The 14,568-nt window shown below is 34.5% G+C and overlaps 1 protein-coding gene across 1 annotated transcript; it reads left to right on the top strand.

Moving 5' to 3' along the window:
* Positions 1-1,121: 1,121 nt before the first annotated feature.
* Positions 1,122-10,721, top strand: LOC108549421 (glutamine-rich protein 2). Its single transcript, XM_017902788.1, has 15 exons — positions 1,122-1,250; positions 1,356-1,469; positions 1,548-1,683; positions 1,766-1,849; positions 1,968-2,137; positions 2,391-2,552; positions 2,950-3,310; positions 3,575-4,008; positions 4,537-4,641; positions 4,717-4,982; positions 9,443-9,691; positions 9,952-10,183; positions 10,246-10,309; positions 10,449-10,504; positions 10,596-10,721. Exons 1-15 carry the CDS (start codon positions 1,122-1,124, stop codon positions 10,719-10,721), a joined length of 2,688 nt encoding a protein of 895 aa, XP_017758277.1.
* The last annotated feature ends 3,847 nt before the right edge of the window (positions 10,722-14,568 follow it).

Here is a 14,568-nt window from a genome sequence, read left to right on the forward strand (position 1 = left end):
ACGGTCAGATAAACGGTTTTCCTATGCAAAGAATGGAACACGATGAATTATTGTTTCATTAATACGACACACCGCGAACGTAACACACGACAGAAGTTATTGTGAACAGACGCGTTAATATTAAAGTGAACGGTTGTTGCATTTTTCACGGTGACAAACGTTTCTTTGTTTTAACTTTCCAACACACCGGGCGTTCCACTTTTTCAATGATAAATTGCACGATCTGTTCTTTAGAAAATTTTTTACTCCCAAGGAATTCGATGTAACGATTCGGGATGAAATTACTGAAAAGGCTTAATGTAATTTCCTATCTCTCCTTCGCTAACGATCGCATTTGTGGGATATGTTCATTCGTTATAACTGACGTGACTAATTTTACCGAATGCTTTAGGTTTCTATATAGATGTATATCGACGTTGAAAATAGGACTTCTGTAATTTTTTAATGATCTTTGTGATGATTAATATTGAAGTTTTATCTATGAGGAGGTTCGTAATGATTATTATGTTTTTTAATTTGTAGGTGGAAGAGCTAATTTTGTGTACAAGATGGCGTTACCGATCGGTGTCACGAGTGGTGTCATCTCTACGCAACTCGTTCAAGCTTGGAGAGAAAATGGTATCCTTGCTTGCAATTTAATAAACTACAATGAATATATTTTTATTTCATTCGTTGAAAGAATTTATAAGTTCGTTATAATTATAGATTAGTATAATTGGCTGCATTTTCTACGCCATGCATCAGGAGTTTTTGATAACCTTAACATGTTAAAGTAACTTCCAACATTACCGATGCTATGAAGTGTAAAGATACCATCACTGGTAACTGTAACATTCGACATTACCGACTTAAGATACATGAAAATTATATCACAACAGAGGGCACCTTGTCTGTGGTGGTATCTGTATTATCTACACCTGTAATATCTGAGTTCAACTGTGATTAAATGCACGCTCATTCATAATACTGCAGTGAAATAAAAGAAGATCATTAATTTACCGAAATGTCATATTTGTATGACATTTGAGTGATAGAACAAGAAGGGTTACCGCACGATCGAAAGCATATCTTATTATGTTTTTTTTTACGAAAATTTTGTAAAATTGTTCCAGTGAAAGAGAATGTCGGTAAAAGCGGCAAAACCATCTGCACGTACAGCGGTACCTACATCGCCTCCAGCTGATAAAGATGTAGCCAGTTTGCAGGTTTCTTTACCTCAAATGTTGGATCTTGCATTGGGAACTCCGGAAGTAAAGAAAATTTATCTTTTACCCGACATAAATGCAAAATAATAATTCAAGAAGTGGAAGATAATTATTTTAACGACAGGTACATCGTTTTACATTCGCGTCTAGGTTGGAGCGGTAAATTTAAATATCCTCCACAATTTTCTTCATATTTTATTACATCAAATAAATCTACGATCAACTAAAGTCGAGTATCGCGGTGACGATGCTAATCGAATTAAGGTAAAATTATTTATGGTAATCCTATGTAATAAAATACCGGAATTTAATCAAATATATTAAGTAGCATATATTTTATAGACGATGGTAGGTTCGCTGAAAGCAGGACCCTCTCTTTACCTACAGGAATATAATATCATCGATGCCTCCAGTAACGTGAAAGAACGAGTACGTAGTAGTGACGCTATAAATGTGAAAGTAGATGTATTAATGGAAGGTAAGAAAGCATTATAATGTTTTAAAATTATATACGCACCTAAATATTTTTAATTTATTTATTTCAAATATTGTTGTTGTAGAATCTATAGTGAAAGATTCCAAAGAATTAATTGAATCTGTGAGTGCTCCAGTTACACAACGCGAAAAGTCTAAGGAAGAGCAAGGTTTGCCTAAAATAATATTTTATATTGATTTTTATATAAGAATATTAAAATTTATTAAAATTGGTGAAACCAAAGAGTATCAATTACGATTCAAATTATATAATATACTTATGTGCAGTTACGCCATATGCACAACCAACCGAGGGAGAGGATCTGAAAAAAACAAAAGGTGTAAGGCAAGAAATTAGCTCTGGGTCAAAAGGCGAATGTGAAACTGTCATTCTTGTTGAACCTATTATCGATGGAGCAACTCCTACTGCATTGGCTTTTAAACAACTCGAGCAAAACGTAATGAAAATATATTTTCTCATGTGGATAAATTTTATTTTATTTTTTAATATGAATTTTCATTAATGATATAATATCGCTATTCTTCAGAAATTAAATTTTATTCTTACTTAGGGGTAATAATCATTGTACCTGCGTATTATATATCGAATTTTTCTTTTCTGTTGTTGACATATGTATGATACATGGAAGAAAAAGGAAAATCTTAGTTATGGAATTATTTAATCGTTTCATGTTAAATATATCTCCGTAGGTAAACGAGCTTCAACAACGATTTCAAGCACTGGAAGACTTATCAACGACTCCAGAACTTATCGAGCGATTGAAAGGTAAAATCACTGACCCTGTTACCGACGTATGGCAAATTATCAACATTACCAAAAGATTGGACGCTAGTGAGCAAGGTATTGATAAGGTATAACTTGAGTGCTTCAATCGTTATTTAATTTGACCATGGGAGGATCTTACTGATTTTCTTACGTGCTTTTATGCAACACAAATTATCGTAGCTTCTTACTTACGTGTTTTAATGAATATTCGACGAACATAAAATGAATTATTCATATTTATAATATGCATTCACATAAAATAAATGTATATTAATATAAAATAATAATGCAGTGAATAATTCCACATAAATTAATATCTTTCTGAGCTGAAATGATTGAAATAAATTGTCAAATGGAAATTAATTCTTCTAATATAACATACATACATAACAATGAAATTCAGTAAATTTAAGTGAAGATACTTGTACTTTATTGTAATTTATTCTCCGTAACATTACAACTACAAGGATATTTTATTTTTAGTTGACGAAAATGGTACAGGATGTGATCAAGGGTGACACAGTAGGAGAAGCATCAAATCTCGAGGAAAGGATAGCGAATATAGAATATTCTTTAAGCAATTTGGATCAAGTCGTTAAGAATTTACAAATAATTGCCAAAATGGACGAAGACGAAGGTGCAGAGGCTGTCATCACTGAAATTGGTGAAGAAAAAGAACAACCTGAATCTGAACAACCTGTACAACGAATTTCATTAAGCCAGCTTTTAGGCGGTATAGATATTAAAGGAATGCACAAAGACGTGACAACCTTGCAAACGGAAATTTCCCAGATAAAAGCCGAATTAAAGGATATGAATGAGAAAATTACTACAACGGAAGCAGGTAATAAATTATTAGTTATTACTAGTAATTAATTATTTAATTAATTACCTAGTATTAATTCCGTTTATTATTTATAATTTTTCTCATTCTATTTTCATTAATATTAAAATTGATACAGAGATGAATATTAACATTAAATAATTTAAATTTTGTTATTTGATTTGAAATCTAAATTTATATAAAATAAACACCAATATTTAATATATACTTTAATATATCGATAAGTTTCTTCTTCTAATTTTTAAACATTTGTAAAATTCGTAGAAAAAGTGGAAGCCCAAGAAAAAGCAGCAGTGATAGAAAAACCGAAACATCTGACTGAAACAACACAGGAAGACGTGGAAACGAAACATACCGAAGAAACGGAAGAAGCAGTGAAGCCTGTAGAAAAAGCAGTGACGTCGAGTAAAGAAATTCGCACAGGATCACCGAAGAAACCTGCGGAGAGCAAACAGACGGAAGAAGTATTGGATTCAGGGGGATTGCAAGTCTTAAAGGAGCGAATTTCTAAATTGGAGAAAGATGTATCGTGCTTGTACGAAAAAGTGGAGAGTGCGCCAATGGCTGGTGTCGTGGGAGCTGCTGACGTCGAAGACCTAGTTTCCAAAATTAACGAAATACAATCCGATATGGAGAAAATGAATCAAACTGCCGATCGTCTGATCGATGATCGAGAAAATCGGGAAATGCATCTTAATGTTAGCATCATTACAGTAGAAAATCGATTATGCGAATTAATTGAGATAAATCAGTTCCGATAATCAGTGTGAAAGAAGCAAATTCTGAATTTTGTCGTAAATCAAATAATTGTGAATTAGAAATTATAATTTAATATTTTTAATTGTTTTTATCTATGTCCATTCATGATTCGTCTCATGATAGTCTTCCAATCTAAGTATATTACATAGCAAATTGTTTAATTTCAAGTTTTTAATTGAAATAAAAATTTTAAAAATTCGCTTAATCGACATTCTATACTATAGTCATAGTATTCTAAATTTTATTGAAACTACACGTCTCCATTTATTTTTCTTTATTGATTTTATTCTATATTTAATCCTTTCTCTATACAATTCTTCGAATTGTAAGTATTTTTATACACAAGCATGAATTTTCTATGCTCTAGAAGATTTTATAGCGATAGGATTAATTTGCTATTATAATTCTCATAATTTTTTGGACTATATAATTTTCTTATACATAATTTTATACTATGATCCTTTTAGGCACTATTGGAACAAGTAGAACTTCTGAAAACCATCAAAGCTGACAGAGAGGATCTCGAAGACGCGCTTGCAGATAAAGCTGATGCTCAGGCGATACATAGGAAGGTTTGAATCTAATTTTTACACGAGACACGAGAAAAAGAGTGAAATAAATAATGCATAAATTTAATTGATGCTCAGGTTTCTTATGACCAATTCGACGCAGCCTGCGATGATCTTGCTCAAGGCCTTGAAGACGCAATTAATAAATTAGGACATCAAGAAATGATCTGGCAGCAAGCTTTAGATGAAGTACAGAAGGAGATCGAAGGGAAAGTTGACAAAATGGAAATGTCTCCGCTGAAGGATTTCGTTAATAACAGACTGAAGACACTTCAAGATAAATTGAAGAAGGTAGCAGAGGCTAGACAAGAAATCGAAGCAGCTGGGACCAAGAAGTTGCTCAGGTAAAGCTACTATTACCTCGTCAAAATGGCACAGAGCACCAGAATAATTTGGGATAAAGTATTTTGGAAACGTAGATATATTATTCAAAATATAACATTAAAATAGTACTAAAATATACACCGGTCGACATTGTTCAAATTTTATGTTGAACTATGTGCATATAAATTGCAGAAATAAGTTATTTAAAAGTTATTTAAGATACTGTTCAACACGAATTTTATTTTGCCATATTGATTAGGTCATCCTTGCAGAGTTTACTTTCTAGGCCATGAATCTGTAATTGAAATTGCTCTGTCGCGCTCAGTTTTAGAAGAATGTGAATTCGTTAAAAAATGCACTTTTTTAGATAAAATGAATTATTACACGGTAATTAAGAATGTTAGAAGATTCGTTCTTATTTTGAAAGTTAGATGAGGGTATCCTTAGCTTATCAGTGTCCATAATTATAATTATTTGAGCTTCTGAATAATTACAGAATATATAGGACTGATTATATCGGTATTGCGAGCTACTTTTAACGTTGCTGCGAGCTTCCTAGTGAAGCTAGGAGAGCGAGCTTTGGTTATGTGAGAGCTTACAGTGTGCCCTACGAGTACGTATGGCTTTCGCGAGCTTTCGAGCTTGCATGATTTTTTACTGATTTTTGGTCGGAAGATTTCGATCTGAGAGTGAGTTGAAAATGTAGACATTTTTCGATATCGTCCGAATCGTTTGCGGGGTGGATCATTCTGATGTACATTTGCGTAGCTTTCATGTGTGTAAATTGCATGGGCGGTGGTCACGCGGTTCGATTTTTACAGTGTTTCAAAGATAGCATCTATGGGACTAAATATATCCATGAAAAGTTTTCGGCCAATTTCGCGATTTTGTATCAGGATAACATAACGTGCAAGGAAGTCGTCCATTGTGACAGTTCCAAGAAATGACGTCATTTCCAAGAATTCCCGGTCAATACTTTTGCCGCCTTGAAGAAAAGTTTCTAACCAGTTTCACAATTTTGTATCAGGAGAACATAATATGACAAGAGGTCTATCGCCGAGCCATTTCTAAGAAATGACGTCATTTCCAAGAATTCTTCGGACAATATTTTTACAGCCTCTGCGAGAAATCTGTGGTGAATTTCACGATTTGGTATCAGGATAACATGACATGAAAGGAGGTCTATCGCCGAGCCAGTTCCAAGAAATGACGTCATTTCCAAGAATTCTCGGTCAATACTTTTCCCGCCAAAGTGGTCAATACTTTTCCCGCCAAAGTGGTCAATACTTTTCCCGCCAAAGTGGTCAATACTTTTGCCGCCAACGTGGTCAATACTTTTGCCGCCAACGTGGTCAATACTTTTCCTGGCTGGCCGTAAAATTTTCGGCCGATTTTGCGATTTGGTATCAGGATAACATGACATGACAGGAGGTCTATCGCCGAGACTGTTCCAAGAAATGACGTCATTTCCAAGAATTCTCGGGGAAATACTTATGCTGCCTCGGCGAGAATTTTCCGCCAATTTCACGACTTTGTACTAGGGTAACATAACATGATAGGAGGTCGCTCGTCGACAGATTCTTAGAAATGACGTCACTTTCCAGGAATTGTATTGAGACATATTTCGCAGCGTTTGCATGAATATACAGACTACACATTGCAGAAGATTTTAATTATTTTACTTACCTTACTTACCTCACCTACTTTACTTACCTTACATACCTTACTTCCTATGGTTTATTCTTCTTACTTCATATATAGCTTTAACAGATATTACCCACTCTTAATTTTCAAGATTCGAGGAGAACATTGAAAATTTATAAGAGATAGGATATATCTTAAACTTTGTGCGTAGCTTTTAGCTTGGTATCGTTTTCCAAAAACTATTCCTTAGAAAACGATACCAATTACCAGGTCTCACCACGTGGAGGTGGCTACGCGTCGAGACCCGACATGCGCCCTAGTGGCGCAGCCTGCTGGCGCTACCTGTATCAAAGGTACCCTAATCTAACTTGGAGCGAATTAAGTTAAAATGACTCTACTGACACTTTATTATATTTCGTGTCTTACAAAAGGGGTTTCGGTTCGGTATACTGAAACTCTACTGTCGCAACGCTAAGATATGTTCGAATTCCCATAAAAATAGGGAATGAAATATCAAACACGCGAGCTAATAGAAAATCTCGACGCGCCCGAACGAGTTCGCGATTATTCGAAAGACCGACTAGCCTAGGCGATGTACTCCCGTGTACAGAGATAACTTCATACCTCGGCACCCTCCCGATCGGGCCTAGCTCAATTCCAGTCACTGTCGCACTCGCCAAGACTTACACGTGGACCAAGGATAGTCCCTGAACCAATGAAACTTCTAGTGTCAACGCGAGGGCCCTGCTGGGCGGTTGCCGGCCAAGACAGACACTTCGCATCCCAGCCACACGGGGTAGAACTTAATCATCCCTGTGGTCTAACCGTAGATGGTACTAGTCCGTCAGCCAGCATGTGCCCGAGCCCCAGTCGCGTACGACTTAGGCAGCGGACCGCCCCGTCGAGGTCAGAAGACGCACTGATCCGAGGGGGTCACCCTGGAACCCGATGCATGACGAGATTGACAGTGACTGGAAATGAGTGTCGGAGACGAGTCGTGAGGATGACTTACGAAGCATGTACTTATCGAGTACACGAGAGCACGTCGCGTAGGCTAGTCGGTACTTACGAACGATCGCGATTATCGCGAGAACAATTATGTTCTATTTGCTAAACGAGGGGGATAAGAAAATGATAGAGAATTTATAAATTTCGCTCCAAGTTAGGTAGCTTACCTTTGTACAGATAGCGCGCACATGATACTTAGTCTATGGATCTATCTTATGATTACTTAAAAGTAAACGCACGCATCGTTCATTGATGTGTCGCAAACAGAATCTTGAGAAACCTAAAAGCTAAAACAGAATATATTATTGTTAATATGTAGCTGAAAGGAAAGGGATTAGTACGAGGAAACCATCAAGGATAATAACCAAATGGAACGAGCAAGCCAACGACGAGACCTGAGCAACATAACTACGAGACAGAAACATTCCAACGGTGAGATATAAACATACCAACGAGGAAGCGCTCGAGTATTATACGAAATACTCGAACGCTCTAACGAAAACAAATCGAACGGAAGTCGTAAAATTTGTGAAAGGAAAGATTTAGCCAACGATGAGACATAAGTAAACCAACGACGAAGCATTCGAATATTGTACGAAATACTCGAATGCTGAAACAAAGAGACAAATAGAATGAAAGAAATAAAATCTGGAAGAAGAAAAATAATTAGAACCTGAAAGAAGAAATTATTGTTAAATTATTCAAGAGAGTGGACAATGGCCACTGAATAGCCATTGATCTAGCCAACGATGATATACAAATAAACCAACGACGAAGCATTCGAATATTGTACGAAATACTCGAATGCACAAACAATGAAATCTAGAATAAAGGAAATAGAATCTGAAAGAAGAAAGATAATTAAAGCCTGAAAGAAAAAATAATTAGAACCTGAAAGAAAAAATAATTAGAACCTGAAAGAAAAATATTAACGCGCACCGTCCGAAGTCGAACCGACAACTGGCTCGAGCCTTCACGCGGGCCCCTTATATAGCGGCGGCCGGCCGAATTCCCCACCCCAATCGAAAATTTCCGAACTTCACCGATTTTATTAATTATTAATTTTCCGCTGTAATAGCCAATAATTTAATAATTTTTTTACTGGTATTAAAAGTTTACATCGTGAACTATTTGTTAATAATAATATTAATTTGTTATTAACAATTGGTGTAATAATTTTTAAACTTTTTGTAAATTATAAGTAAATTTTAATGTAATTATACGTTGTAAGTTCAAGTAATATGCAATAATTTATTAATTTCTTCACTTTTATTATAAATTTACGTTATAAACAATCTGTTATTAATAATAAATTTAATAATTAATTTAATTTTTTATAAATCATAAATACATTTTAATTTAACTTTTGTACTATATTCTTTTTACAAATTATTTGTACATTTTAACATAAGGACATAAGTTCAAGTAACAGCTAGTAATTTATTAATTTTTTCACTTTTATTATAAATTTATGTTATCAACAATTTGATATTAACAATATTAATTTGTTATTAATAACAAATTTGATAATTCATTCATTTTTAATAAACTTGTAAGACAACGATGCACCTCCTAACTTGCTTTATATGTAATACTTCAAATTAACCAAAAATTGTTTTTTAGAAAAACTTAAATTTTTTGAAAACTGAGAATGATAGAGCAATTTCGATTACCGATTCATGGCCAGGAAAGAAATCTCCGTCAAAATCACCTAATAGATAATATAAATTGAAGAGAAAGTTAAAATTTGTTGGACAATGTAATCTGACTACTCAAATACCTTATGAGATTTCATAGATATTATGTGAAATTTTTCATGTGTTATTAGAGATGTTCAATGCATATCTTGCGATAAAGATGTGGTCATGAGAATGGATGGGGGCCATAAATTCAAGGTGGAGACATTACCATGCACCGTGAGCATGAAGCCGTACCTAACCTATGAATTGGATCAGGTTAGAAAACAACACAGGAGGTTACCTCATAGTAGAAATATGATTCAATTTGAGGCAGCCGTGCAGGAGGAGGCAAGAAAGCAAAAGAGCGCAAGAACGGATACACTTGTGAAGACTCCTAGGTGCATATGAATAATATTACTTCAGATTATTACGACTTCATATATTATTCTAATTTTCAGACAGTAATACATTGTAATAGATAGATTTTAATACACGTAACAACGCAAAGCAATACATTTTTACATTAATCCTTCTCAAATTTTATTTCTATAAAGAATTCTATAAAGAAAATTAATATATCGTCACTTTGTATTAAAACAATTGTAATGAAATTTTAGGAAGGAGAAAATTTTGTTCGAAATATATATTTCTCTGTTAGAGATCATCTCTGCAATCGATACTGTGGTGGAAGTCACACGATTACGACTCCTCAGCAGAGGGTAATGCGAGTGGGTCATTTCCTCACTCAGTGGGGACCGGAAATAGTTCAGCTGACGGAAGGGATGATAAAGGGAACGGACGGTAAGATGTATAAAAGCCGACGAATGCCAGATAAAATCGATGTCTGCGGGCCTGCATATTGCGACGAACGTGACGACCTTCGATCAACGGTAATTATTCATTTTTAGCGTCCTCTTCAACTTCGAAATTAATTGGGATAATTGCATTTCAGGACAGACAATCGATATCCTCTGTACCGTCGCGAAATACCGTGAAGCAAGCTTCCAGTAATTCGAGTAAGTTAAAGATGAATAAAAATTTGATATCATTACTTCCATAAATATATTATTATTTATAACGATGAACCATAAGTCAATGATGAATCAAAAGTCGAGGAGTGGTGATTCTGTAATAATAATGACAAAATTATTATAGGGAAACGGATTGTAAAAAGGCATTCACGAGAGATAAACAAAGAAATAATAGAAGAGGTAAGTAAATTGGAAAAGTTACGCGAATAATAATATATAATTGTAGATATTACTTGAAGTAACATTTAATTTGCGTTTGTCCTGCTTGTAGTTTGTAGAAACACCAGTAACAGAAACCGAAGACCAGGAGTCAGTTGGTGTGCCCATCGATACAGCAGGACCTGGAGATCGTGTTGTTCGATACAGAGAAGAAGAAGAAATGGGAGAACCAGATTAACTGTCCATTGGAAATTGTCCTAAGCATAACTTATACCGAGACGTTACTTTAATATCTTGTATCAAATAATTGTAACAGAGCGAGACATTATATATTAAAGATTAAAACTGTTAAATCTGTATTCTCTTTCAATCCTTTCTACCTTCGTCTATAATTAATTAGCACAGATAAGAATTATTCTAGACTTACAAGGAGAGTGCAAGTCCTTTGGGTCACAGATTTAGTTGAAACATTGCAGGTTTGTAGATATCGTCATGCAATTTGAGAATACATATCATTATAACGGCAATTACTCAATAGTTTTTGAAATATTTACGATCACCACTAAACTTTTTATTTAATAACACAGATTCTTCATCATCATCCTCTGCTTCTTCACCAAATGATAAAAGATTGAAATCTCTGTAACAAAATTTTCCATTACAAAGAATACTATCAGGGCTAAATTCTGCAAAAATATATGATTTTTACTTTACTCCCGCTGGTTTAGTTTTTGACCTGTCCTTTACTTCTTCACTTTCCTGTACAATTATTCTTGGTAAAATATCGGAAAATGGATTGTTCAATATTTCAGTTCTCTTATTTTTGGAGGATAAAGTCGCCTATCATCCTACAAAAAATAGGAAATATTATATTTATATTAGTTCTTGATATATTTTTTTGTAAACATTAAATCTACATCATGTACAAGTGCTTTTTCAAGTTTAAGCATGTTATATATAGTTTCTCCAATAACTTTACCAAAGATTGTATGTTTACTCTGCAATTCTGGTGTAGAACCAAGAGTAAAGAGAAATTCGGAACCATTGTCATCTTTTCCACCATTAGCCATAGCAATTAAACCTCATCCACAGGAACGGAATCTTGTACAAAAATCGTCCTAAAGACATATATCCAATAATTATTTTTAAATAAAAAAGGAATTAATTTTATTTTTAAATGTAGCCTCACCTTAAATGGTTCTCCATATATTTTACTACCTTCTCCTGTACCTGCGGGATCACCACCTTGTGTTATGAATCCTTTGATAATTCTGTGAAGTATAGTGTCATCCCAATAACCATCCACACTTAATTGTATAAAATTTCTACATGTTTTGGAGTTTCTTTGGCCCATAGTTCTGGCTCAATATCACCAACAGTTGTTTTCTTTACAACCTAGTTATAACAAATATATTAGTTTAATTAATGTAAAATACTTCTAAAATCAAATTTATTAAACTTTATTATTTATTATTGTACTTCAAATTAGAAATTATTCTGTATATTAATATAGAAATTTAGAAAGAAAATATTGTATATTGGTTAAATTTTTAAAAACATATGCAATACATTGAAATATTATTAACTAATACTTATTACCTTACCCTTAGTGGCTGGCCCATGCATATAAAAATTACTCATGTTGGTAAGTTTCCTATAATAAAAAAATTCCTTAGTCAATAATATTTCATATTAAATCGATAGTAATTTAAAAATCAGTCAACCAAATGGTTCATATCCAAATCAATCGAGTTAAAAAAGTATTTACTATACATACATAGATGGGACAAACCTAATCCAAAAGTCTAATTTCGGAAATATAAACAAAAAGGCAATTACGCAGCACGATTTCACAGCCACTGACACATTCAGCACTATTTCTCGAAAACGCACACTCGAAATAGGAAAAATATATCCAATCCCGTTAAGGAAAAAATCACTCTACGAGAATATGTTGAAAAATCCGATTCAAAAAGCCTAATTCAAAAAATAGAAGCCAAAAGAGTCTATTGCGCAGCACGATCTGTCAGCCACTGACACTTTTGGTACTATTTCTTGAAAACGCACGCACGAAACAGAAAAAAAATATCCAATCCCGTTAAGGAAAAAATCACTCTACGCGAATATGTGAAAAAATCCAACTCAAAAAGCCTAATTTCGGAAATAGAAGCCAAAAAGGTCTATTACGCAGCACGATTTCACAGCCACTGACACATTCGGCACTATTTTTAGAAAACGCACGCTCCAAACAGAAAAAACAGATCCAATCCCGTTACGGAAAAAATCGCTCTACGAGAATATGTGGAAAAATCCGATTCAAAATGCCTAATTCAAAAAATAGAAGGCAAAAAAGTCTATTGCGCAGTACGATCTGACAGCCACTGACACATTCGGTACTATTTTAGAAAAACGCACAATCGAAACCGAAAAAAAATATCCAATCCCGTTAAGGAAAAAATCACTCTACGCGAATATGCGGAAAAATCCGATTCAAAATGTCTAATTCAAAAAATAGAAGCCAAAAAAGTCTATTGCGCAGCACGATCTGTCAGCCACTGACACTTTCGGCACTATTTCTTGAAAACGCACGCACAAAACAGAAAAAAAATATCCAATCCCGTTAAGGAAAAAATCACTCTACGCGAATATGTGGAAAAATCCGACTCAAAAAGCCTAATTTCGGAAATAGAAGCCAAAAATGTCTATTACGCAGCACGATTTCACAGCCACTGACACATTCGGCACTATTTCTAGAAAACGCACGCTCCAAACAGAAAAAAAATATCCAATCCCGTTACGGAAAAAATCGCTCTACGAGAATATGTGGAAAAATCCGATTCAAAAAGCCTAATTCAAAAGATAGAAGCCAAAAAAGTGAATTGCGTCGTACGATCTGACAGCCACTGACACATTCGGCACTATTTCTTGAAAACGCACGCACGAAACAGAAAAAAAATATCCAATCCCGTTACGGAAAAAATCGCTCTACGAGAATATGTGGAAAAATCCGATTCAAAAAGCCTAATTCAAAAGATATAAGCCAAAAAAGTAAATTGCATCACACGATCTGTCAGCCACTAACACATTCGGCACTATTTCTTGAAAACGCACGCACGAAACAGAAAAAAAATATCCAATCCCGTTAAGGAAAAAATCACTCTACGCGAATATGTGAAAAAATTCGGTTCAAAAAGCCTAATTCAAAAGATAGAAGCCAAAAAAGTGAATTGCGTCGTACGATCTGACAGCCACTGACACATTCGGTACTATTTTAGAAAAACGCACAATCGAAACCGAAAAAAAATATCCAATCCCGTTAAGGAAAGTATCACTCTACGCGAATCTGTGGAAACATCCGATTCCAAAAGCCTAATTCAAAAGATATAAGCCAAAAAAGTAAATTGCATCACACGATCTGTCAGCCACTGACACATTCGGCACTATTTTAGAAAAACGCACACACGAAACCGAAAAAAAATATCCAATCCCGTTAAGGAAAAAATCACTCTATGCGAATATGTGAAAAAATCCGGTTCAAAATGCCTAATTGAAAAGATAGAAGCCAAAAAAGTGAATTGCGTCGTACGATCTGACAGCCAGTGACACATTCGGTACTATTTTAGAAAAACGTACAATTGAAACCGAAAAAAAATGTCCAATCCCGTTAAGGAAAGAATCACTCTACGCGAATCTGTGGAAGCATCCGATTCAAAAAGCCTAATTCAAAAGATATAAGCCAAAAAAGTCTATTATGTAACACGATTTCACAGTCACTGACACAATCGGCACTATTTTTAGAAAACGCTAGATCGAAACCGAGAAAAAATATCCAATCCCATTATGGAAGAATTCACATTACGCTGATAAATGTAAAAAACCGGAATCAATAGCCTAATTTTGAAGATAGAAAGCAAAAAAGTCAATTGCGCAGCACGATCTGATAGCCACTGACACTTTCGGCACTATTTTTCGGAAACGCACTCTCGAAAAGCAAAAAAAATATCCAATCCCGTTAAGCAAGAATTCACTCTACGCTGTTATATCGAAAAATTCTAACCGAAAAGTCTAATTGTAGAAATATAGGC

Source organism: Eufriesea mexicana, unplaced genomic scaffold, assembly GCF_001483705.2.
Source record: "Eufriesea mexicana isolate 0111107269 unplaced genomic scaffold, ASM148370v2 scaffold2019, whole genome shotgun sequence".
In the NCBI taxonomy this organism is placed as follows: Eukaryota; Metazoa; Arthropoda; class Insecta; order Hymenoptera; family Apidae; genus Eufriesea; species Eufriesea mexicana.

Coding starts and splice junctions, on each gene's coding strand:
- LOC108549421 (XM_017902788.1), top strand. CDS start 1,122: ATGTCGGTAAAAGCGGCAAAACCATCTGCACGTACAGCGGTACCTACA. Junction 4,009..4,536: donor ATCGGGAAATGCATCTTAAT/GTTAGCATCATT, acceptor TGATCCTTTTAG/GCACTATTGGAACAAGTAGA. Junction 4,983..9,442: donor GGGACCAAGAAGTTGCTCAG/GTAAAGCTACTA, acceptor ATGTGTTATTAG/AGATGTTCAATGCATATCTT.